Source organism: Pan troglodytes, chromosome 4 (genome assembly GCF_028858775.2).
Source record: "Pan troglodytes isolate AG18354 chromosome 4, NHGRI_mPanTro3-v2.0_pri, whole genome shotgun sequence".
Lineage (NCBI taxonomy): Eukaryota > Metazoa > Chordata > Mammalia > Primates > Hominidae > Pan > Pan troglodytes.
The window spans coordinates 126,292,205-126,318,088 of record NC_072402.2 but is presented as its reverse complement, the minus strand read 5'-3'; the positions used below and the strand labels follow the sequence as shown (position 1 = coordinate 126,318,088).

The window sequence follows — 25,884 nt, the reverse complement described above, 5'->3', positions numbered from 1 at the left end:
AAAATATATCAACTGACAAATGTTTCCATAGCAACGTGTAAAAAGAAGATATAAGCCTTCCAAATTATAAGAAGGAAAGCACACACTGCATACACTGAACCAAAGTAATGGTAAGAAATTTCATGAATAAAATACAAAAATAAAAAACGAAGTATTTAAAACAAAAAAACCCATAACATTGGATGAAAAAATTAAAACCAATTATATTTTTTGACACCTAATGTAAATAGGATATATTCACAGAAAGATGAACAGATTGGGTAAAAAAATAATATTTTATAGATGAAAATATGTTGTATATACAAGAACCATACAGAGCTAAAAGACTCAGATTGTATAGAAGAAAAAAAGACATAACAAGGAAATAGTAACAAAAAAAAACTTGAGGTAGAAATATCAATATCACAAAGACTAAATCCAAAGCAAATATTTTACAAGATAGTCCATTGTGTGAGTATAAGATATACAATTTACTATGAGATTGTAGTTGCCATAAATATGTACATAAATAGTAAAAGATAGAACACATATGCTGCAAACAAAACAAGAAGAAATAGACCGAAATATGGTATTGCAGTGGAATTTAACTTGACTCTAGGTTCATGACAGATCAGCTACACAATAAAATAAGCACACAGAAGATGTAAATGATATAATTATTATGCTTCAGCTAACAGATATGTCTCAAACTCTTTAACATGAAAGAGTATATAACCTCTTTTCAAGACCCCAAACATATATAATGCCATATAAATAAACAGATAATTTCCAATATATACACAAATACATGAAGAACAGATCATGATCTCTGGATATATTTCAATAGAAGTAGAAATTAATACTCTAAAAAGAAAAATATATAATCATAGGAAAATTCTACATCTGTTTCTTAAATACTTTGAATTCAAAATGAAAATTAAAAACATTATAAAATAAAGATAATAAACACATCACTTATCAAACAATTAAGGGCTTATCTAAAGTTGTGCTCAAAGAACAATTCATAGTTTTATACTCTTAAGGAATTAAAAAGGAAGCTAAACAAGTAAATTAAGTAGTAGACTCAAAAAGTTAGAAGTGCTAGAAAATTAAACCATGTGTTTTCAAAGAAAACAGAAGGAATAAAGTAATGATGACTTAAGCAGAAATTACTGATTTGGGAAGCAGAGAATCAGTGAAATTGATAATCCTTGAGCATGCATAAAGTTTGTGGTTATTAGGAGAAGGGAGAAAACATGGAGAAAAACACAGTTGAAGAAGAGTCTCAAAAACTTTTCATTAAGAAAAAAAAAATTCATTATGAAAGCCTTCAAATACACACAAAATTAGAATAAGAAACATAATAAACACCCACGTATCCGATATCACATTGTCTTGATTACTGTACCTTTTCTACTAAGTCTTGAAGTTGAGTAGTGTCAGTCCTCTGTCTCTACTCTTCTTCAGTGTTCTGTTGGCTATTCTGTGTCATTTCCCTCTTCACAGAAACCCAGAAACCTTAGAATCAGTATGTCAATATCTACAAAATAACTTGCTAAGATTTTAATTGTCGTTGGGGTGAATCTACAGCTAAGTAGAAAGTAACTGACGTCTTAACCATATTTAGTGTTCCTATCAATGGGCAGGAAATATCTCTCCACTTATTTGAATATTCTTTCATCTCTCTCTTCAAAGTTTTGTAGTTTTCTTCATATAGATGTTGTACATATTTTGTTTGGTTTGCATCTAAGTATGTTTTTTGCTAATTAATTTTTCGTTGGTAATAGATAGGAAGGCAATTGACTTTTCCACATTGACATTCTATATTGTATCCTGCAAACTTACTATAATTGCTTATTAGTTCCAGGAGTTTCTTGCTGGTCTTTAGGATTTTCTACATAGACGATCATGTCATTTTCAAACATAGATAGTTCTGTTTCTTCCTTATCAATCTGTATAAATATATTTCTTATTCTTGTCTTATTTTAGTAAAATGTAGAATAGGAGTGGTGAGAGGGTACATCCTTGTCTGACTCCCAAATAAATGGTGAGAAAGCGTTCAGTTTCTCACCATTAAGTATGATGTTAGCTCTAGTTGTTTTTTGTAGATATTCTTTATCATGTTGAGGAAGTTCTTCTCTATTCCTAGTTTGCTCATAATTTTTATTATGAATGGGTATTGGATGTTGTCAAATGCTTTTCATTATCAATGAGTATTGGACTGATGTAATCATAATTGTTTTCTGTAGCCTATTGATATGATGGATTACATTTATCAATTTTTAAATGCTTAACTAATCTTTCATACGTGGCATACATGCTCATAGGTCACAGAGTATGTTTCCTTTCATACATTGTTTAATTTGCTACTGTTTTTGAGGGGTTTTGCATCTATGTTCATGAGAGATATTGGCCCATAATTTTCTCTTCTTGTAATATCTCTGGTTTTGATATTAGGGGAATGCTGGCCTCATAGAATGAATTAGGAACTGTTTGCTCTGCTTAGATATTCTGGAAGATGTTGCAGAAATTGATACCATTGGTTCCTTAAATGTTTTGTAAAACGCCAGTGAATTAGTAGAAAATGCCACTGAAACCATCTGAGCCTGGTACTTTCTTTTTTGGAAATTATTAACTCTATTTTTAATGGATATAGGCCTGTTCAAATTATTCATCCTAGTGTGAGTTCTGATAGTCGGTGTCTTTCAAGTCACTAGTCCATTTCATTTTAGTTATCACATTTGTAGCATAGAATTGTTCATACTATTCCTTTATTATATTTTCAATGCCCACAAGATAAGTATGATGGTTCTATTTTATTTATAATATTAGTAATTTGTGTGTTCTCTTTTTTTTCTTTGGTTAGCTTGGCTAGAGGTTTATCAATTTTATTAATCTTTTCAACTAACCAGGCTGCTCTGTCTACGGAGTAGCCATTCATTTTTTTCTTTAATTCTCTATCAAACTTGTTTCACTTTACTCCATGGACTCCACATGAATTTTTTCTTCTGCGAGATCCAAGAATGCTCTCTTGGGGTCTAGATCTGGACCTCTTTCTGGCAACATCTTCCATGGCAAACCATGAAGGGACCATACTGAAGAGACCCCCAACTCAAAGGAAATAGACTGCAGCACCAATTGGCTGAATTTGTAGTCACGAAAACTTTTCTTTTGAGCTATTTACAGCTTTTAGGAATTGAGTAAAATATACTCCTGTAAACAAAATCTGGAGCATATTTCTTTCTACTTTATTTCTCCAGAACTTAGAAATTATTTATATCTTTTTGGGGTGGTTGCGGGGACAGGGTCTGGCTGTCACCCAGGCAGGAGTGCAGTGGTGCAATAACAGCTCACTGCCTCCTGGGCTCAAATGATCCTTCCACACCACCATGCACAGCTAATTTTTGTACTTTTTATACAGACAGAGTTTTGCTATGTTGCCCAGATTGGTCTTGAACTCCTGAGTTCAAGCAATCTGCCTGCCTCAGCCTCCCAAAGTGCTGAAATTACAGGTGTGAGCCACTGCACCTGGCCTTATATCACCTTTTGTTGGGATTCTGAGTTATAAATGGCCCTCACCATACCGATGCTTTCTCGCTGAATGCTTCTCTATCCTGAATACAAGAGACCCTAATACTTAGACAGGAATATCATCACCCATTCAGCCTGAAGAAGTTACAGAAGATGAACCTTTTAAGATTAAGGGTCCCTTTTAGAAGGGAGAGGGGAAATATGTCAGAGGTGTTTGAATCAGAGCAACTCCATTCTGAATAGGGACTGGATAAAATGAGGCTGAGACTTGCTGGGTTGCATCCCCAGGAGGTTAGGCATTCTTTGTCACAGGACGAGATAAGAGGTTGGTGGAACTGGTTTCACAAGATACAAGTCACAAAGACCCAGCTGGTAAAACAGGATGCGGTAAAGAAGACAGCCAAAACCCATCAAAACCAAAAGGAGGAGAAAAGCGAACTCTGATTGCCCTCACTACTCATTATATGCCAATTATAACGCATTTGCATGCTAAAGGATACTCCCACCAGCACAATGATGGTTTACAAATGCCGTGGCATTTGAAGTTACCTTATATGGTCTGAAAAGGGGAAGAACCCTCAGTTCTGGGAACTCCCCATCCCTTTCTCGAACAACACATGAACAATCCACCCCTTGTTTAGCAAATAATCAAGAAACAACCATAAGTATACTAGTTAAGCAGCCCATCCTGTGCTGCTCTTTCTATGGAGCAGCTATTCTTTTGTTTCTTTATTTCTCTAATATATTTGCTTTCACTTAAAAACAAAAGCAAATAACCAATATTTTGTCTGTTGATATTCTCTATTGCTTTCCTGTTTTCAATTTCTTAATGTCTGCTGTAATTTTTATTTCTTTTCTTCAATCTATCTTGTATTAATTTGCTTTTCTTTTTTTTGTTTCCTAATGTGGAAGCTTAGATCATCGATGTTAGATATTCCTTCTTTGCTAATATATGCATTCAGTGTTATAAATGCTCCTCAAAGCACTGCTTTCTCTGCATCCTGAAAATTTTATTTTATTTTATTTTATTTATTTATTTTGAGATGAGTTTCACTCTGACACCGGGCTGGAGTGCAGTGGCACAATCTTGGCCCACTGCAACCTCTGCCTCCTGGGTTCAAGTGATACTCCTGCCTCAGCCTCCTGAATAGCTGGGACTACAGGCACGTGCCACCACGTCCACATCCACCACGTCCACATCCAGCTAATTTATGTATTTTTTACTAGAGATGGGGTTTCACCATGTTGTCCAGGATGGTCTCGATCTCTTGATCACAGATCTCTTGGTCTGCCCACCTCAGCCTCCCAAACTGTTGGGATTACAGGTGTGAGCCACCGCACCTGGCCCTGAAAATTTTAATAAGCTCTATTTTCATTTTTATTTAGTTTAAAATATTCTTTAATTTCTCTTGAGACTTCTTTTTTGGCATGTTTGTTATTTAGAAGTTTATTATTTAATCTCCAGATAGTTAGGGATTTTTCCAGCTCTATTCTGTCTTTTGTTCCTAATTTAATTCTATTGTGATCTGAGAGCATACTTTGTATGATTTCTATTCTCTTAGATGTTTGTTAAGGTGTGTTTTATGGGCAAAGTTGTGGTCTATCTGGGTGAATATTCCATGAGAGCTTGAGAAGAATGTGTATTCTGTAGTTATTAAATGAAATATACTATGAATGTCAACTAGATCCAGCTGATCGGTGGTGGTGCTCAGTTCAACTATGCTCTCATTGGTTTTCCATCTGCTGCATCTTTAAATTACTGATAGAGGGTTGTATATACAGTTTTAATAATTATCAACATTTTGCCATTTCATCTATTAACCTCCTTTTTTCAATCGCATGGGATGAAATATCTCTACATTGACAGAAGATGGGTAAGAATGTGTCAAGTTTCTTTAAAAAGGTTTTATCATTAATATTTTAAATGTTTTAAAAAGCATAGATTCACAGAGAATTGCACAGATAGCACAGAGAGATCCTGTTTACCCTTTACCTAGTTTCTCCCAATGGTTATTTCTTACGTACAATATAAAAACCACAAAATTGACACTGGCACAATGTGTATGTATAATTCTATTCCATTTTTCACATGCACAGATTTGGGTAAGCACCACCAAGTGGTTAGAGAACTATTTCCTCATCACAAAGGTCTCCCTGTGCTACCCCTTTAACTTATCACAGTCTACTAGTATCATCATTTTACCAGTATAGAAACCTTACCACTTTTTATGTGTCTTTCCCTTCCTCTGTTTACAAAATAATTTTCTTAAATATTTCTTATATATACCTGAGACAATGTTATAATTTTTGTATGAACCATATTTAGAAAAATCAAGAGATAAAATTTATTGTAATGACTCATACTTTTCCATATATTCCCTCTTTTTGTTCTTTCTTCCTTCTTGTTTCAAGAATCCTTTGGTTAACATTTCATTTCTGTTTAAATAATTTCCTTTAGCCATTATTTTAGGGTGGGTCTGATGGAGACACATTCTTGTTTTCCTTCATTTAAAAGGGTCTTCATGTGTCCTTTATTTCTGAAGGATATTTCCACTGGGTATAGAATTCTTGGTTGACAGTTCTTTACTTTCTTTCAGCACTGAAGAAATGGGTGTCACTCCCTTCTGGCTTCCACACTTTTTGATGTAAAATCTGCTATCATTTGAATTGTTTTTTTCCAGAAAGGACAAGTAAAGTGTCCTTTCTTTCGCTGCTTTCATGATTTTTTTCTTTGCCTTTAATTTTCAAAACTTGGACTACGATGAGTCTTGATGTGAATGCCTTTGGGTTTATTCTGTTTAGGACTTATTAGGCTTATTGAATCTGTATATTTATGCAAAGCCCAAAATTTGAAAATGTTTCACCATTATTTATTCTCCAAGTAATTTTTCAGCAGCTTTATCCTCTTTATCTTCCTTTGAAATTCAGATAATCAAATGTTACATATTTTACTATAGTCTCATAGCTCCCTAAGGCTGTTTGATTTTTCAGTGTATATACTCTTCATTGTTCAGTTTGAGTGATTTCTATTTTTCTATCTTCAAGTTCACTGATTCTTTCCTCTGCCCTCTGAATTTTGCTGCGAAACCCATCTATTAAGTTTTAAAATTTTGATTCTTTTATTTTTAAATTCTAAAATTTTCATTTGGTTCTTCTTTATGTCTTCTATTTCTGTGCTGATGCTTTCTACTTTCTTTCTTTTATCATCTGTTTCAAGAGTTTTACAATGGCCCACTGATGCATTTTTATTGCAGTTGCTTTAAGAATATTGTCAGACAATTCTAACATCTGTGTCATCTCAGTGTTGATGTGTATTGATTTTCTTTTCTCATTTAAGTTAAGATCTTCCTGGTTCTTTCAATGATAAATGATTTTCAGTTGAATCTTGGAATTAAAAAAAATTGCTGGTAAATAGTAGCTGTATATGAATCTTGGACATTTTTTACTTTATTTTGTGAGACTTTGGGTTATATTTAAATTCTTTGTTTTAGCAGCCTCCTCTGATACTGCAATGGTGGGCAGACAGGGCAAGGGATGCCTCATTACTGCTAGATGACGGTGGAAGTCCAAGATCTACATGCAGCCTCTGTTGACACTCTTGAGGGGAGGAGTAACTTGTTATTTATTACTGGGCAGGGGTGACAGTACAGGGTCACCACTCAAGCTCTTCTGTACCACTCTGGCTAGGACAGTGGTGTTTCATTACTGCTCCCAATGTAGTTTCCCATGATATTCCATGACACCTTGGTGGTGGTGGGATGGCCTCATTACTGCTGGGCAGTGAGAAGATTCCTGAGCATCTACTAGGTATCTTCTGACACCATCCCAGCAGACAGGGGCATCTCATTACTGTTAGGTGGAGGTGGAAGTCCAGCTTCTCCACTGACACCATGGGGAGAAGGTGGCTCACGACTGTGCAGGGGGATGAAAGTCTGAGCTTTCCACTTGGCTTTCTCTGACACTATCCAGGAGAAGGGGAGGGATACCTTGCTACACCCTGGTAAGGATAAAAGTCTAGGCTCCTTACTTGGCCATTGTTGGTAAAGGTGACTACAGTTTTTTTCTGTGGTTTGGTTAGGGCAGTTATTGTCTAAAAGTGTTTTGTCTTTCTAGGCTATCCCTTTCTTGTCTTTTGGCTAGAGAGGGCAGGCTTTCTTTCGAGGCTTTCTTTGGTCTGTTGCCAATGGCATTTCCAAATTGCCAGATTTCCTAGCACTCATTCTGGGATACAAAAAGCAAAAGGCAATTCAGGAAAACCACCATCATGTCATTCCTCAGGTTCCAAGGTCACTAGCAGGGTAACTAGTCTGCCTTCTTCTCCCTACCATTTACAGTTTTCTTATGTGTGCATGCTCTCTCTCTCCACATATATTTATTTATGTTTAGTTAAGTATACTTGCCAAGAGGAATAAAGTACATCTAATCCACTCTGCCTTTGTTCTTCTTGCAGTATTTTGAATCAAACCCAGGCATCCTATCATTTCATCTATAAAGACTTTAGTAAGTATAACATTAGCCAGTATATTAAAAATATAACCATGATTCCATTGTCACATCTCCCAAAATTAAAAATAAATATTTAATATCTAGTAACCAGTGTTCAGTTCAGTGTTCTATCGCTACATAACAAATTACCCCTAAAGTTATAGGTTTAAAAAATTTATTTTGCCTTAGCCTTTTATGGGTCAGGAACTCAGAAGAGTTTGCCTGGGTAGTTCTTACTTGGGGTGTCTCACGCAGTTGCAGTTATATATTGACTGTAGCTGCAACCATATAAATAAGACTTACTAGACTGGATGATAGCATCAAAAATGTTATTTTACACTAACATTCATATCAAAATCCCAGATAAGGGGCAAGCATTGCTTTTGGTGGTTGTGCCATAACAGTTCCCCTCCCTCTTCTCTACTGATGTCATTTATTTGAAGAACTTGGTCTTGTGGTATATCCCATTCTAGATCTGGTTACCTATATTCTCAAGGTATCATTTAATATGTTTCATGGTCCTCTATTGTTCTTGGAAACTGGGAGTTAAATGTAGAGATATGGTTACATTCAGGCTCAGTTTTTTTGACAAAGATATTTCATAGGTGGTCTGTGTACCTCCTATTGCACCATAAAAATAAAAACATAATGTCTGGTTGTCTTACTTTTCATAAGTTAATAATTAATCAGTAGGTTCCGGTGGTAACAGCTTGACACATTCACTAAAAAGTTCCCAATTGACTTTTTGATGCACGGCTTCCCAAGTAAATTTGTATTTTGGACCAGATAATGCTTTGTTATGGGAGACTGGCCTGTACATCGTAGAATGTTTAGCAGCATCTCTGATACTCTCATCACCACTCCCACACACTGTCTTGTTGTGACAATAAAAAATGTCTCCAATTACTGCCAAATATACCCTGAGGAAAAATGGCCACAAGTTGAACACTTCTTACCTAATGGTTTTAGCAGTTGTTAAAAACCGTTGCCTAGGTCCATTATTTTATTAGGGTTTACAAGTAGTGATTTTTCTAATTCCATCATTCCTGCATTTACAACTGTGGCTTTTTTTTTTTCAAAAGAAATACTTTCTCTGGGTCTTTCTAGCAAAGGAAGAATAACTGGTTAATAATTTTATTTATCGATGTGTTTAGAATAGTGAGCTGTGCCCTAACAACCTCCAAAAGTGGCCAACTAATTTTTGTTTGGAGTATCATTTGGAAATCTTGAATACTGACACACTTCATGTATTTCAATCTTTTGCTGTCATTTTTTTTTCTTTTTGATGCTCAAGTTTCCCCATCCTTAACCAGCGAGATCTCTTTCAACTTAGCTCAGGTTTCTTTTTGACATGACCTTAATAGTCAGATAATTTCTTGCTTTCAGGCATGACAAGACAGATAGTCCAGATTCACTTTATGCATTTCCTTTCCCAGACTTAGAATCTGCCACTCACCCAAGGAACCCTGATTCCTTTAATTTAGAAATGGTATTTAGGAACCACAATCTGGTCACAATGACCTTATGGTTTTTGGGTTGTCACTATTTCTAGGTCTTTGGAACATAGTTCCAAAGCTAGAACTATAAAACTAAGTTTATTTAGAAAGGTTTAGCTTCCACCATTGTTTCTTTCCCCCATAGTCTCCCCTTTCTCTACAGATAACCATTTTTTATTAGATTTAGTTTATACTTCTTGTTTGTTGTTAAATCTATAACACACCCATACCCCTAAAAAGTAGCATACAATATTATACAGCTTTCATTTAAAAAATATTGTAAAAAATAGACATAACATAAAATTTACCATTTTAATCATTTTTAAGCGTGCAATTCAGTAGCATTAAGTACATGCACAATGTTGGACCACCGTCACCATTATCCATTTCTAACTTTTTCATCATCCTAGGCAGACCACTTTGTACTCACTAAACAATAACTCATCCTTCCCATTTTCCTGGAGCTCCTGGTAACCTTTAATCTACTTTGTCTCAATGAACTGCCTAGTCTATCTGTACCTTGCTTTTTTTTTATTTTAGTAGACTGTATATGCTAGAGATCACTCTCTAAAAGCATACAGAGTTTCTCTTTATTCATATTTGACAGCTGCATAATACTTCACTGAATAGATGAAGTCATACACAACAGTTGCTCGTTCATGGGAAGTTTGTGTTTCTAGTCTTTCACTATTATAAACAGTGCTGCAATGAACAGTCAAATGTATGCACCATTTCATTTTTTTTGTCTATGTATCTTTTATATAGGTTCCTAAAAGTGGAATTGCTGGATCAAAGGGTAAAGGCATAGGCAATTTTAGAGCATTTAGATTTAATGTGATGGACAGGAATGAACCATGAAGCCACATAAGTATTAAACAACAGCAACAACAACAAAAAAAACAGATACAGGATGTTTTAAATGGTATGACTAAAACACTGCTTTAAACCAGGAGATAGTTACATTAGTTAGCTCTTTTCGTTTAAATAATTTTATTATTTGAAGCGAAGTACGTGAAAATAACTGTATTGCTCTTTCTCTGGATTTTAACAAATCGGTGTCTCACATGAAATTATGTAACTCTTATCTTTTCTTCTGCTTTATGAGAATACTGTAACAAGGGGTACTACCTTCAGACCCTTTGACTACATGGAGAAATAAAGGAGGGAGTTGTGCCAATTACTGGAGAATTTTGGCTGTCAAATAGCACATCTGGGCAATTTGGGCCAGAAATATATATATATATAATATATGATAGATATATGATATATATATGATATATGATAGATATATGATATATATGATATATAAATATATATGATATATAATATATATGATATATATGATATGATATATAATATATGATATATAAAAATATATGATATATGATATATATGATATATGATATATATCATATATGTTATGTGTATATATGTATATATATGTACGTATATATACATATATATACATACACACACACACACTCACCCTCCTATACATATTCAACATTTTCCCCTTTAAACTAAGGTTTTCTAGGCTTGAATAAACCAGACACTGCTCTCTTGTACTGTTTCGCAAACTGTGCTTGGATGGTCTCTCCTTGTTTTCAGGAGTGTTTGATTTTTAAATTGTGATATTCCACTAAATGAGAAATGACCAGGACTTCACAGAGATTTCATGAAAGGAGGGCCACAAAGGAAGAACCCAGAGCAGGCCGGTGAGAGGCACTCTAAGAGGTACAGAGGGTTGCACCAATTGCTAGGATTTCATCAATCAGAAGGGGTCCAAGCCAGGAAGCAAGGGCATGCCCCGAGCCTCATTTACCCGCCTTGTCACCACCCTGCCCGCTAGTACATTTCAGAGTCTCTAACCCCTCCCTGCATGCAAGCCCAGGCAGAGTCCTGCCAGGTCTCACACCAGAGCACACCCCTGCACGGACTCCCCAGGACCGCGGCGCCGGCTGGCTGCCTCGGCCCCCCGCGGCCGCGAGAGCTCCCTCTTGGTGGCGGAGGGCGCATTTCAATCTGGAAACACCCAGCCCCTAATTTGGTCCCGCAGACTGACGCCGCTCCCGGTGGGGCGGTGGGGGTAGGAGGGCAATGGGGAGGTCTCCTCCTTCTTGGATTGAGGCTGCAACCAACAGCCCCGTGAGCCTCTATTCCTGGCTGACTGCGAATCCCCCCATCCCAGGTCAGGGGCCGGGACCCTACAGAAAGACCCGTTCTCATCCTCAACCTTGCGGCCTCTGTCCGGCGGGTCAGTTCAGCTGCGGGTCAGTTCAGCTGCGGGTCCGGCCAAGCCTGGCGCGCTTAGGCACCCTAGTCCCTGATCCGCGGCCCGGCGAGGGCGGAGGGGGAGGGGAAGGGGCTGCTGCCTCCTTTCCCAAATCCGGTCCCTAATCGCCCCATCCCCCGCCGTCTACTCGCTTTGTACAGGCAGTCAAAACAGAGCTAGCGGCCAATTGACGGGGACGGGAAGCAAAGCCGCCTAGCGCCTCGCCCCCTCCAGCCGGCCCCCCGGGCCCCTCCTCTCGGCGCCCGGACCTTGGCCCTCCCTCTCCTTTCCCACTTCTCTCTTTGCCCTAACTTCGCCCCCATCCCCCGCTCATTTCCTCTCGCACCCGGGCTCGCCAATCCCTCTTTCCAAGTCCCTCTTCCAGCCCGGCCTTCCTCTCGGGTTCGCCCCCCTTCTCCCCAATCTCCGTCCTCTTCCCTCCCTTCGCCCTCCCCCCCTTCCTTCCTCTTACCCTCACCCAACCCTGGTTCCCCTCGTTCCTCAGTCCCGATCTCTCCCTTACTCTGTCCCCGCCCACTCTGCGCCGGCCTCTCAGTCCGGGTTGAGCCCCACGTGTGGACGGCCGCGCCCCCACTGACAGCCGCCGCCCGCCGGCCCGCCCCGCGCCCCGCCGGGCCTCTAAAACCCCCGCGCCGCGCTCTCCACCGCCGCATCTTCTCCAGCGCCCAGCCTCCCGCCCTCTCTCTTGCTGGCCGCACGCCCCGGCCCCGCGCACCTCCGCCCGGCTCCGCAGCCGCTACCCGCGCTTCGTTGCCCTGTGGGACTCCGAGCGAGCCCAGAGGGAACCCTCCTCTTCTTCTGGGGGCGACTTTTGTTTGCTTGCCTGTTTCTTTCTGGTGACTTTTGCAGCTTTCCAATATCCGTCTCCGGAGCGCACGGGAATCCGCCGAGCTCTGCGTGCAGGCCCTTTTTTCTTTTGAGGTTCACAGTTTTTGAAATTTTACGCCAGGGCTTTTGTAATTTCCTCCCCCGCCCGCTGGCGGTCCTGGAGTCGCTCGGGGCTTTAGGCCGGTTATGCAACGTGTACCGCTCGGGGCTGCCGGCTGCACCTCCGCCGCGCCTCGCCGCTCACTGCGCTAGACCCGGCGCCCCGCGTCTCGCTTCGCGGGCAGTCAGGGGGCCGGCGCTCTGTCGAGGTCTCCAGCTAGAGCAGGGAGCCCGAGCCCGAGGGAGTCCCCGGAGCCGACGAAGGGCTTATTAGACCCTGACTCTTTTCTGAGGCGCGCAGATTTTGTCTTTGATCACTCCCTCTCCGCGGGTCTACGGCCGCGCGCTTTCGGCGCCGGCAATGGGGAGAAGACGGAGGCTGTGTCTCCAGCTCTACTTCCTGTGGCTGGTCTGTGTGGTGCTCTGGGCGCAGGGCACGGCCGGCCAGCCTCAGCCTCCTCCGCCCAAGCCGCCCCGGCCCCAGCCGCCGCCGCAACAGGTTCGGTCCGCTACAGCAGGCTCTGAAGGCGGGTTTCTAGCGCCCGAGTATCGCGAGGAGGGTGCCGCAGTGGCCAGCCGCGTCCGCCGGCGAGGACAGCAGGACGTGCTCCGAGGGTAAGTGGGCAAGCGGCTCCGCACCTAGGGCTCCGGCTTGGGGGAGGGGGGAATCCTCAGTTTGGCGGCTTTCCGGCCCACTCCGTCCCTGACCCTTTAGCTGGAGCCTAGAGCTGCAGCCCCCTTTGCCAGGATATCCAAAGACCCCCAGGAGCGCGTCCCCCTTTTCCTTCCCAACCCCGCAGCTCAGCGGGCAGAAAGCCCTCTCTCCGGGGGTTGGGCGGCGGGTGGTTAGGGGGTCCAGGGGTGCCGATCGCAGAGCGTGTGCAGAGCCCGCGCTGCGGGAACAGGTTCTGAATGTCGGGCGGCAGGCGGGCCTGGGTCCGCCTGCTGCAGGGGCCAGAGAAGCCTGCTTGCTCCCCACGTCGGGGCCGCCGCTCGTGAGCCTTTTGTTTGAGGACGTGTGCGGGGTTTACAGCTCACCTTCTCATCGTCAACCCGAGCGCTCCACCTTGCGACGCGCTTTCCTTGACACGTCGGGGCCAAAGTAACAGTTGACCAAGGAGGAATGGATTTGGGAAGGAGGGCAAGGATTCTTTGGAACGGAATGGTCCCTTTGTTCTCTGCATCTGGAAGCTAGAATAGTAGCAAATTATATGTTTCCATGCCTCTTTTCGCCCTTTAAAAAGGCAGGCAAGGGACGACAGATGAAAGGCAGTGTTTAGACATTTCTGACCCTCCTGCATTCCAGCATCTAGCTCTTTTGCTTCCACGTCTGCCTCCCGATCCCCAATAATTTGAAGTGTAATTTTGATTTGTTTGTTGTCCTGAAATCTACTCGCTCGGGGCATTGCTTACGAAGACCGTTTATATGTTGCTGCATCCCTCTACCTATCTGTTACGTGACCGCGCTTGTCCATCACAGGCCCAACGTGTGCGGCTCCAGATTCCACTCCTACTGCTGCCCTGGATGGAAGACGCTCCCTGGAGGAAACCAGTGCATTGTCCGTGAGTGCTTGGCAGGGATCGCAGCTTGGGGCAGCGCACTCGGCCCTATCTCCGGCCGACCTCTTGCACTCAGCCATTTGGACGCATAGTTGCGTTTAAAATCAAGTGATCACATTGCACTGATAATCGGGACGCGGCCCCATTTGAATAGTGGGGAAGACTCAACCGGTTTGAGTCAGTTCAGACTTCACTTCTAGACTCTGTTGAAGGGCAATAATGATAAAGATTTCAAAGATAATTGAAAGTTTTATCTTTCTATGTCTATTAATACAAATTGGAAGAGGGGAGGAGTAGAGCAATTATCTAGATAACTCAAAACCACTTTTTCCGTTAAAAATCCAGATAAGACCACATGTTATTATGCAAATTATCAGGCTTTTAACTCTGCTTGAGGTTTAGGCCTTATGAAGATCAAGGTTTCTTAGGCATTTATATAAAACCACTTTCTTATTTCTGGTTTTATATCAACAACCACATAACCTAGATACGAAAGGAACATTCTCACGGATTTAGTGTTGACCTAAGTTAACAAACTTTTAAAAGACAGAACTCTTACAAAGGGGCTTGAGTTTTTTTTTTTTTTTTTTTTTTTTTTGCTTTTTGGAAGACGTTTAAATTTAGGGTTTCCAGACCCTAAACCTCAATAGTGTGCAGTAGATTTCCAAAGTATGAATCTTAGACCTTGAAAAATTCTGTATCTCTGACCTTAAAAGTTTTGATTATTTTATTCTGTTTCCAAAGTGTATAACCAGTTCTCCAAGTTCTAATTGGAGAGCTCATTAGTTATCAGCCTCACAGTCACGGACTCTGGGATGTCTTATTTCATATGCCTGTAAATTTGTGACTTGCAGTGTGACTGGCCTTCTCCTGTGTGTTTATGTAGCACAACCACATTTGTCTTGTTGGAAGGAGAGCCAGGTATCATAGACAGCACATTCATTTAGAGCCAGTCTTGACTTTAGATTGACCTCCATGTTCTCCAGGGAGAAAATAATTATGCAACTGTGAACAGCGAAAAAGGGCAAGCCACACTAACCAAGGGATAATAAGGATGTAGTGGCATTTCTAACTCTGTATTTATTGGTTTTGTGGTTTTGAGATAGATGCTTAATGTTATTTCTGGGCAGTTTTTTAAAAAGGGATGAAATCTCCAGTGTCATAAAGACTAATTTCTTCTTATTTTTTCTACCTTAACATCCCACTATTTCCAATGGCAAAAATAGGAAACAACTGTGTTATTTAAAGTGACTTATAAATATTTTGAACAAATCCTCTGATTATAATAAGCCTTTGCTTTATTTTGTAAAAGAAAATGTTCTGCATTCTTTTCTCTCCAACACAGAAGTCATATGTGAGGCATTAATGGAGGGTGGGTTTACTCTTTCAGGCCAGTAGGGCATTACCATGGCTGCTTTAAACTTACACGGTTTTTTAGACTCCTGAAACAGCTAACGTCACTCATCGCACACCTGCCATACTAGCTGGGAGTGACTTAGGCACGGCGGAAAGTCTGACTCACTAAATGTAATGAATGTGACTGCCATTATTGAGTTGGAGAGCAGCCGAGGAGGAGGGATTGGTTCATGGTACGTGTTGAAAATCTGTAAAGTCAGATTTTATTGGATCAGTGTGGAATGGGAATTCCAGAGAGCAGAGCCTTCCAGAATATTTGCAGTAGAAATATATGTATGGCCCACTGATCACTGGTAGAAAATCAGCTTTGAAAATCTCAGGGTAACAGGGACTATTGTAATCTGCATTTCTGAGACTTGAAATATTTGGATGGTTATGAGATACATTGGAATTTACACGTATCAGAAATCTATGAGAGTAAACTTTGAAATGATCTTTATATCTGTAAGAAACATTTATAACACTTGTGTCAAGACGTATCTACAAAAATATTTATTAGAAGCACATCTAAAAATTCTAAGTACCTAAGATTATTAAACAGTGCACAAAATAGGGACAGTGTAATACCTTTATATTCTATTGCATGAGTCTCATTTAATGCTAACAGCCTGCATTCAATTCAGTAGTTCAATTAGTCTGACATTTAAAATGATCATATGTACAGGTAATAAGTGAAATGAAACCGTTATAAACTCAAAATCAAGAATTTTAATTCCAGGCCTTCCTGATGATAATGAATTAAGTAGATTATTATATTTATTGGATTTATCTGTATCACACCATTTAGCAAAAGAAAGTATCTGAGACCATTTACAAAAAAGAAAATAAATAAAATACAAATAAATAAAAACCAAATATTAATTTTCTCATACATTTGTACCTCAGCATTCTTTTAATATAGAAAAATAAAAAATGGTCAACAGAATTTTAGTGTTTGACAGGCTTTATAAGGAGAAGATATTAAAAAGAAACTGTAATTCTCCAAGTTCTGGAAACCTAATGCATTTTGATTTGAGTCTCTATGTTTTGTTGGTATTGTGCTTAGTTGTAGCCTAGAAAAATTACTGAAGTACTTCCAAACTTCCAAATATTCATTTCCAAAAGTACGGAATTGACTTTCTCACCTTTTTTTTTTAAATCTTCTTAGAACATGAAGCAATGAAAAAATTTGCTTATTAATTTATTTATTGTGAAATTATGCTATGAACAGTATTTTGATCAATATAATAAGAGTGGGATGAGGTTGGCTGGACTAAATAACATTTGAGACCTGAGGAAACATCAGAGCATTCCGGTATAATTCCTTTATGTTATGCTACCAAATGAAAACACTGAACCCAGAAAGGCTGTGGGTTTTTCTGGAGCTCATAGCAGATCAATGGCAGAGTGACAACTAAACTTCAGACCTTTTGGGTACTATGTATTCTTTACCTGGCCATGTGATTTCTCACAGCATCACTGAAATCTCAGCCCCTAGGTCCTGTCTCCCTCTCCCTCTGGTATTTCTAGGTCTCATAGTTTTAGTAATTGTGGGAGGGACATATTCAGCAAATGTACCATAGTCTGAGGCTGTTGTGGGGCAAAAGGGCCTCAGCATTCTTGCTTCTCATTGGCTCACAGATATTGGCTCACAGATACAGAGTATATACCTGTATCCACGACAGGTAAATGCCTGAGAATGCTCAGTCTCCAGCCCATCAAACCTTCATTTGGTTTGGAACCCGGGTGGAGGTACTTTGGGTCTCCTCTCTTAAGCCTAGACTAAATATTGGCCTTCTGGGGGGAGGAGGAAACTTTGAAATAAAACAATGTTTTAATGCACATTTGTCATTGGAGAGTTACTGGTGATCAGAAACTGTAGTACATTTTAAGAAGTAAGAGTCAACTCCATGGCAGGAAACATATTCTTGCCTAAAATATTTTTATCTTAACATCACAATATTTGACACTATTCACTTTTTCTTTTTTTATTAATTTGAGACAGGATCTGGCTGTCATCCAGATTGGAATGCAGTGGCATGATCACAGCTCACTGCAGCCTTGACCTCTCGGGCTCAAGCTGCATTCTGACCTCAGCCTCCTGAGTAGCTGGGACTATGGGCACATGCCAATGTGCAAGGCTAATTTAAAAAAAAATTTTCGTAGCATTGGGGTCTGCCCAGGCTGATCTCCAACTTCTAGGCTCAAGTGATCCATTTGCCTAAGGCTCCCAAGGTGCTGGGATTACAGACATGAGCCACCATACCCAGCCCACTGTTTTCATTTATAAGAAGTACTAATGCTAGTAGTAATATATGGATATCAGAAGGCATCTTGGAGAAGAAAAACAATTAGTGAGTTAGTTTACTTCTGCAGGAAATGCTTTTTTCATTGTTGAGGGTCCCAAATCTCTTTGAAAGTTGTGGGACCTTTCCCTAACTACAGCCAGTTTCAGAGCATCTCCAGACTTTCTTCTTGTCTTTATATATCCAGTCATGGCATGAACATTAAAGTACACAGCCCTTGTGCTGAAAGAGAGAACTCAATTATGGTTATAGAGAGAAACCTCTCAGCTCCTAAATGAACTGTCTCTAAACATGGGAGAGACTTCCCATTCGAAGGTACTTGGCTACAAGTGTGGAGTATCTGTGGTATGTATTGTGTCAGTGAGCCTAACATTCTTTGCTGTGATGACCCTCATACCTTTCTGTTCATTGGAGGTCACAGCTGCAGGAGGCTTTGACTCTCCCCACCATCAAAATGCCACAGTAGCTTTTCTGAGCAGTAGGAATAGGCTAGGTTGTGGAGATAATATGGAAGGAGAAAGGCTGTAGGAAGGAGAGGGAATTATTGAGGGGACCAAAGATTGATCACAGGGTAGGTCAGATACCAGCCTGGAAGGAATGTGTGTGGAACCCTTGAGGCTTGGCCAAGTCATTAGGACTGGAGCCTCTGGTTCAGCCAATTTCATGTTGTCTGTCTCCTGTGAAGGCTTTTGCATAGTGGGCTGTATTTTCTCTATTCCTGCAACCCTCCCAACTACTTAGAATCAAGGCTGTCTTCTCTGGGTGAATTCTGCATTTTAAACTCTCAGTCTTTAATGAAAGAGACAACCTGTATTGATAAGACAATTAAAGATTTAGGATTATGCCATTTTTTTTCCTTATTGCAAAGCTTTAACTGTTTATTATAAAAGTAATAATCCATACATAAGCCCATCATGCAGTGAGATCCATTGTACTGTTTGGTGAAAGTTCTTTTAGACCTTTTAAAGCCAGTAAATACGTGTGTGTGTGTGTGTATATATATATATATATATATATACACACACACACATACATACATATATATACACATATATATACATACATATATATACACACACACCCACACACACACGCACACATATATATGTATTTTAAACTTAAAAAGCCTGTGCTTTATTTTATTCTACCATGTTTTCATTCTGTAACGTTTACTTACATATGACTTTATTTTTGTTTCTATTTTTCCATAAGTTATTGGGGTACAGGTAGTATTTAGTTGCACGAATATGTCCTTTAGTGGTGATTTGTGAGATTTTGGTGCATCCATAACCTGAGCAGTGTCCACTGCACCATATTTGTAGTCCTTTATCCCTCACCTCCTCCCACTCTTTCCTCCAAGTCCCCAAAGTCCATTATATCATTCTTATGCCTTTGTGTCCTCATAGCTTAGCTCCCACATATCAGTGAGAACATACAGTGTTTGCTTTTCCATTCCTGAATTACATCACTTAGAATAATAAGTCTCCAGTCGCATCCAGGTCACTACAAATGCTGTTAATTCATTCATTTTTATGGCCGCATAGTATTCCATTATATATATGGTGATATATATATTATATATATCACAGTTATATATATATATATATATCACCATATATATATATATAACAGTTTCTTTATCCACTTGTTGATTGAAGGGCATTTGGGTTGGTTCCACGATTTTTCAGTTGTGAATTGTGCTGCTATTAACATGCATGTACAAGTATCTTTTTCGAATAATGACTTCCTTTCCCCTGGGTAGATACCCAGTAGTGGTATTGCTGGATCAAATGGTAGTTCTACTTTTACAGCCACTGTGGAAAACAGTGTGGAGATTCCTTAAAGGATTATGCAATTTGAAACAGCTTCATTTGTTTACACATTATCATAAGGATACCTGTGAGACTTATTCCCAAGTCTGCAATGGGTAATTTTATTGCATATCTGAAGTTAGACATTTATATCATATATTTTATCTTAGTTTTTCAGGCTTTTTATTTTTAAATACAGCTTTCTTGTTTTGTAAACTATGGTTTATTATATAGTTATTCATTCATTTTCCTATTGTGCTTTCTACAGCGATTTGTAGAAATAGTTGTGGAGATGGATTTTGTTCCCGTCCTAACATGTGTACTTGTTCCAGTGGGCAAATATCACCAACCTGTGGATCAAAATCAAGTATGTTTCTTACTTGTGGCCTTTTCACTGCATTTTTCTTAAGCTTTGGAGCAAATGCTAAAGGTCCTTCTATGTGCCAGGGAGTTTTAACTGTTATTACTTTAGTTAATCCTTACATCAACATTATGAGATACTGTTAATACCCCATTTTACAGAATAGCAAAGTAAAGCACACATAATTTAATTAACTGGCCCAAGGAAACACAGACTTGAATCCAGGTATTCTGATGCCTAAGTGTATAGTCTCAAACACTAGGCTGTATTTGTTGCCTTTGCTTAACATGTGTTTTGTGGGTTACCTAAGGGGGAAGGAGAAGAGAACTCCAAAGGCAGCATGTGTTTATTGAGTACTGACCAGATACTTTACACATAATGGACCTATTTTGCTTCACATGTATTAACTGCCAACAACTTCATAAGATAATTATAACTGTGGACTATGATTGTGTGATTCATGACCCAATTAGAAATTGTTGGGTCCTTAAGGTCGAAGATTAATCTTTGAGGCTAGTATTTAAGATAACATTATAACAAGGCAGAAGCAAGATTGTTTATTTAATTGCTCAATAATTAAATAAATGCTTTCTTAAGTCTTGCCTCAAACTAGTGTGAAGTCATTATATTTTTAATACATCTTTCTTCAAATTTTCCCTAAAAGAAGGTAATATAGAGTATGTCTGACTCAGGAATAAGATTCAGGATTCATACATCAAATGCCATTGTCTTCTGATGAAACTCCTGATGAAAACTCTCTTAATTTCACTTCCTTTGAATCTGCCTTTTCCTCAGCTTTTAAAACCTACCATTCAAATTCATCAAGATTTCTTGACCACTTTAACCAGAACATTTCATCCCCAACTTAACCTGAACCTCTCTTTCTTGCCTGATTACCTACAAGATACTGTTGCCAGTATGTTCATTATCCTGTTCCTAGTTTTCTCATATTTGCCTTTGGCAAAAAACACAATGCTGGAGGAATTTTAAGATTCAGTTTCTTAATTCCTCTACCTGGGAGCTGGGACATTCTCTGGTCCACTCTTCGCTTGTGGTATATAATTTAGCAGGGAATCTGTGCCTTCATTTGGCCTTGGGCAATCCTTCCATTTCATCAGGAACTTTTCTAACCCTCCCAATCATCATCCTGTTTGACCTTGCTAAAGCTTTTGGCACTATTAATCACTATCTTCTTGAAATGCTGTTTTTCGTTTTTCTTTGAAACACCCTTGACTTTTAAAATGCCAGTGGCCTTCAGTGCTCCTTTTCTTGATCATTCCTTTTTAGTCTCTTTTCTATGTCTTCATCAGTCTTTCATTCAAGGTTTGGTATTCCTGAGTTCTGCCCTCCCTGGGTGAACTCATGTTTTCAATGACTACCAATCTGTTGATAACTCATAATATTTATCTACACTGGAGATCCCACCACTGACCTCCACACTCATATATTCCCTTTCCCATTTGACATCTCCACTCAAGAAATAGCAAGCAATTGAAACTTAGTAGCATGTCTAAAAGGAAACTGAATTTATTGCTGACCACAGGCTACTTGAACCACACAGTTCCTCCTGCCTTGGCAAATGGCTCTGCCATCCACCCAGTGCTTAAGTAACTGCTGCTTCTCTTTCTCTATGTCGGCTCTTTAAACAAGTCCTGTAGGCTTTACTGGAAAATAATTATCTCAGATTTATCTTTTCCTTTCCATCTCCACTGCTACCATGTGGTGTAAGCTATCCTCATCCTTCTCCCAGACTCTCGCCCTCTTCAAATCCGTTCTCTGCAGAGCAGCTAGAGTAATCTTTTTAAAATATAGATTACATCACTTCACTCTCTCATTTAAATCCTTTCAGTGACTCCCTGTTGCATTTGGGATATAATGAAAACCCTTCGGTGGCCGAGGAGGCCCCGTGTTAGCTGGCTGGTCTCTGCCTGGGTCTCCAAGATCTCTTCCCTGTCTGCCTCTTTTTGGAATCTCTCTGTTCTTCAGAAGAAACCTTTTACCATCCTAAGGTCTTTTGATTTGCTGGTTCTTCTCTCTCTGAAGTTTCTCCGTGGTACTTTTAATATCTGGCTTATTCAGTGTAAATGTCACCTCAGAGTGGTCTTGTCTAGTGCCAGTATCTAAGCTCCTTCTTGGCTCCAGACTAGTCTCCTTCACAACAGTTTACTTCAAACAGTTTATCACAGTCTATAATTACTTAGTGGTATTTGTTTACCTGTGTTTTCCGTAGCTCCCCATCGGAATTCAAGCTCTGTGAGGATAGCCTTCAAGTCCATTATGACAGTACTGCACTGAGCTGGAATGGTGGGCACTCACCTCCTGCATTCTGAATGGAGACAAAAGTGCCTCCTGCTTTCCAGAAACTATGCTGCTAGTCACCTTCTGTTTATTTTTTTTTAACATTGAAAGTGTTTTCAATGCATCCTGAAAAACATGTTATCACAGATATGCCCATGTGTGCACTTATAAAGAAATGATGAATAAAAGTATGTTTGGGTCATAGTATTTCCTTCTGTAAGATATAATTGTCATTGAATTGGATAATTGAGTTTATAGTTTTATAACCTCTCACATATACTATAATTTTGATGACTGATGTTTTTATACTTTTTGTTATTGCTCTTTGCAGTTCAGCAGTGCAGTGTGAGATGCATGAATGGTGGGACCTGTGCAGATGACCACTGCCAGTGCCAGAAAGGATATATTGGAACTTATTGTGGACAACGTAAGGGACATTGATTTATTAGAAATCATTTGATTTGGTGGATATTTCATATTAAGTTATAATTTAAGGTCTCATAAATCCTGTGATCTTTTGAAAAAACAATTTTATGTAGTAAACCATACCTTAAAACTGAATTTCTAATTTTTATCCTGTAAGAATTTTTCTAATTCTTTTAGAATTTTGTGCTTTAGAGCAGTGATGTTCTTGAATAGTAACTAGTCAACAACTGGTAACTAGTGCTTTAGCAAATGGGACACATCTCACAGATTTTCTGTGATTTATTTTTCCTTTATCTGGCTCCATAAAACACGTATACTTCCCTGAAAAAAAAAAGAGCAAGTTTTCTGTGATCTGTCTTTCTTTTTTACTTCTTCCTTCCCTCCCCAGTTCCCTCTTTGTATCTATGATTTTTTAGAACTTCTCAAAATGAACCCCAGGAGAGCCAATCTGATAAATTATCCTTTGCTCAAATATATTTAATACTAAGATACAGGGTGATGAAATGATTTTTAAAAATCAGATGTTATTGTGAAACAGGGAGCTGTAACCCAGCAAAGCTGGTACCTTCACTGGAGAATACCCTGTATGAATCAAGAAATAACCTTTTAGCAAGAGTGTAAGGATTGTAGTTTCTGGATTGTGACACATCACTGGGGAACATTTGGGTAATCTTCTGTAAATTGTGGGACATTTTTGGGAATTCACATATTTTGAAGTAATGTCACCTTATATGACATTAAAGAAGTGTTATTTATGAAATTGAATCGCAAATATAAGTCCCTTTTTACTTTATTTGCATTTTTACCTGATGTAGACTATAGGTTCCTGCTAATCTTCAAGGCTTCCTTAAGGATTGCTGGTCTCTTTTTTAAACATAGAAAAACCAAGTCTTAGGTGTAAAAGAATATCTAGCTTGTTTTCAGTTAACATTATTTTATTTTTCTTGCAATGAAAAATTTTTTTAAATTGTGGTAAAATATACATAACAAAATTTACCATTTTAGCCACTTTTAAGTGTATAGTTCAGTGGCATTAAGTCCATTCACACTGTTGTGTAACCATCATCACCATCCATCTCCAGAATTCTTTTCATCTTGGAAAACTGAAACTCTGTACCCATTGAACAGTAACCCCCATTTCCCTCTCCCCTGCCCCAGGCAACCATCATTTACTTCTGTCTCTATGAATTTGACTACTTTAGGTATTTCATGGAAGTGTAAGCATGAAGTATTTGTCCTTGGGTGACTGGTTTGTTATACTTAGCATAGTGCCCTCAAGGTTCATCCGTGTTTTAGCATGTGTCAGAATTTTCTTCATTTTAAAGGCAAAATAATATTTCATTATATGAATATACCACATTTTGTTTATCCAGTCATCTGTTGATGGACATTTGAGTTGCTTTCACCTTTTGGCTCTTGTGAATAATGCTGAAATAGCTGTTTGGGCCCTTGCTTTAAGTTCTTTTGGGTGTATACCCAGAAGTGGAATTGTTGGATTACATGATAATTGTATTATTAATTTTTTGAAATGCTGCCATACTGTTTTCCACAGAAGCTGCACTGTCTTCCATTCCTACTAGCAGTGCACAAGGGCTCCACTCTATATACTTGCCAAACCTTGTTATTTTCTGTTTTTTTTTTCTTAAATAGTAATAATCATGCTAATGAATGTGAAGTTGTACTTATTGTGGTTGTTACAGTAATTTCCAAGTTTGTCTTGTAGTTAAGGTGATTATGGTAATTATAACTTTCTATTTATAAGTGCTATAAAGTTTTCTTTAGAATAATTTTATGTAAAATAGGAGTATCCATTTAAAGAAAGATATTCTGTTAAGGTCAGGGGTAGGTCAACTTTTTTTGTAAAGGCCAGAGAGTATATATTTTAGACCTTGCTTTCTCCATTGCAAATACTCAACTCTGCCATTGTAGTGCAAAAGTGACCATAGATAATATGTAAATGAAAGAGCTAGGATGTGTTTCAGCAAAGTTGTATACTTTATAGACACTGGAATTTGAATTTCATACAATTTTCACTTGTGACTGAGTATTATTTCTTTGATTTTTCAACTACTTAAAAGTGTCAAAATTCCTCTTAGCTCATGGGAAGTACAAAAATAAGCAGTGGCCCAGATCTGGCCTTTGGGCCATAGTTTGCAGATTCCTTGTGTGGGTGTGGGTGGTTCTCAGGTATGACAAGAGGAGACTGACTGAAGTTTGAGAAATGGAGGGTGAAGGTGTTTAAGAGAATACAATACGTTGAGGCCAGTTTTCTAGCAAGAATAGGAGGGGCCAATGTATTAAATTCTCTAGGCTAGGGTTGGCCAGGGGAGGCTAAGAAAGAACTGGATAACAGTGGAACAGATAAATGCAGCAGAGTTTCTCGTTCCATGGATGATACTTTTTCTATATTTTCTTTGTACATTCAGGTATTTCCCACATTTTCTACAACAGACTTCTGTTTATAACCAGAAAAGAAAGACCGAAGTCTATCACGAACACAGTATTCATAAAAAGATAGATTGATATATATTTTTAGGCCTTAGAAAAGTGTTAGGATATCTGATTGCCAACTCTGTTTTGCAAAGTTTCATAACCAATGAAGAGACACATCTATCCTTGTTGAAACACATCCTTTTGCTCTGTAGAGGGAAAAATGAAAATTAGAATCACTGAAGAAAGCGCCTTGCCTTGCCTCAACTGATCTTTCAGAGTATTTGCTCAAATCTGTCCTGAAATTAGCTGTCTTCAGTCTGAATTAAGCTGCTCTTCATGCCTTGGGCATACGTGTGTATGTATGTATGAGGGTTGTACAGAACACGCTCTAGTGGGTGTGTCTCTTGTTCTTCACACAGGAATGAGAAGGCAGGGGATGGAAAGGACTTTCCGCTTCTAAAATGCTTTGATGTTCTTCCGCCCCTGTGTCAAACCATATTGATGTTACCACATTTTCCAGTCAGAGGAAAGGCAACGTCACTGGGTCAGAAAATCAGCATATACTGAACATTTGTTCTCTAGG

General features: G+C 39.1%; 1 protein-coding gene across 1 annotated transcript in view; it reads left to right on the top strand.

Annotated features, from left to right (window-relative positions):
* Nucleotides 1-12,430: 12,430 nt before the first annotated feature.
* FBN2 (fibrillin 2) overlaps nucleotides 12,431-25,884 on the top strand; it is a 279,981-nt gene continuing 266,527 nt past the window's right edge. The window contains exons 1-4 of the mRNA XM_016953727.4: nucleotides 12,431-13,326; nucleotides 14,192-14,274; nucleotides 20,052-20,150; nucleotides 22,774-22,869. Of these exons, the coding sequence (XP_016809216.3) occupies nucleotides 13,073-13,326; nucleotides 14,192-14,274; nucleotides 20,052-20,150; nucleotides 22,774-22,869 (532 nt within the window). The 5' untranslated portion in view covers nucleotides 12,431-13,072. The remainder of the gene's footprint in view (nucleotides 13,327-14,191; nucleotides 14,275-20,051; nucleotides 20,151-22,773; nucleotides 22,870-25,884) is intronic.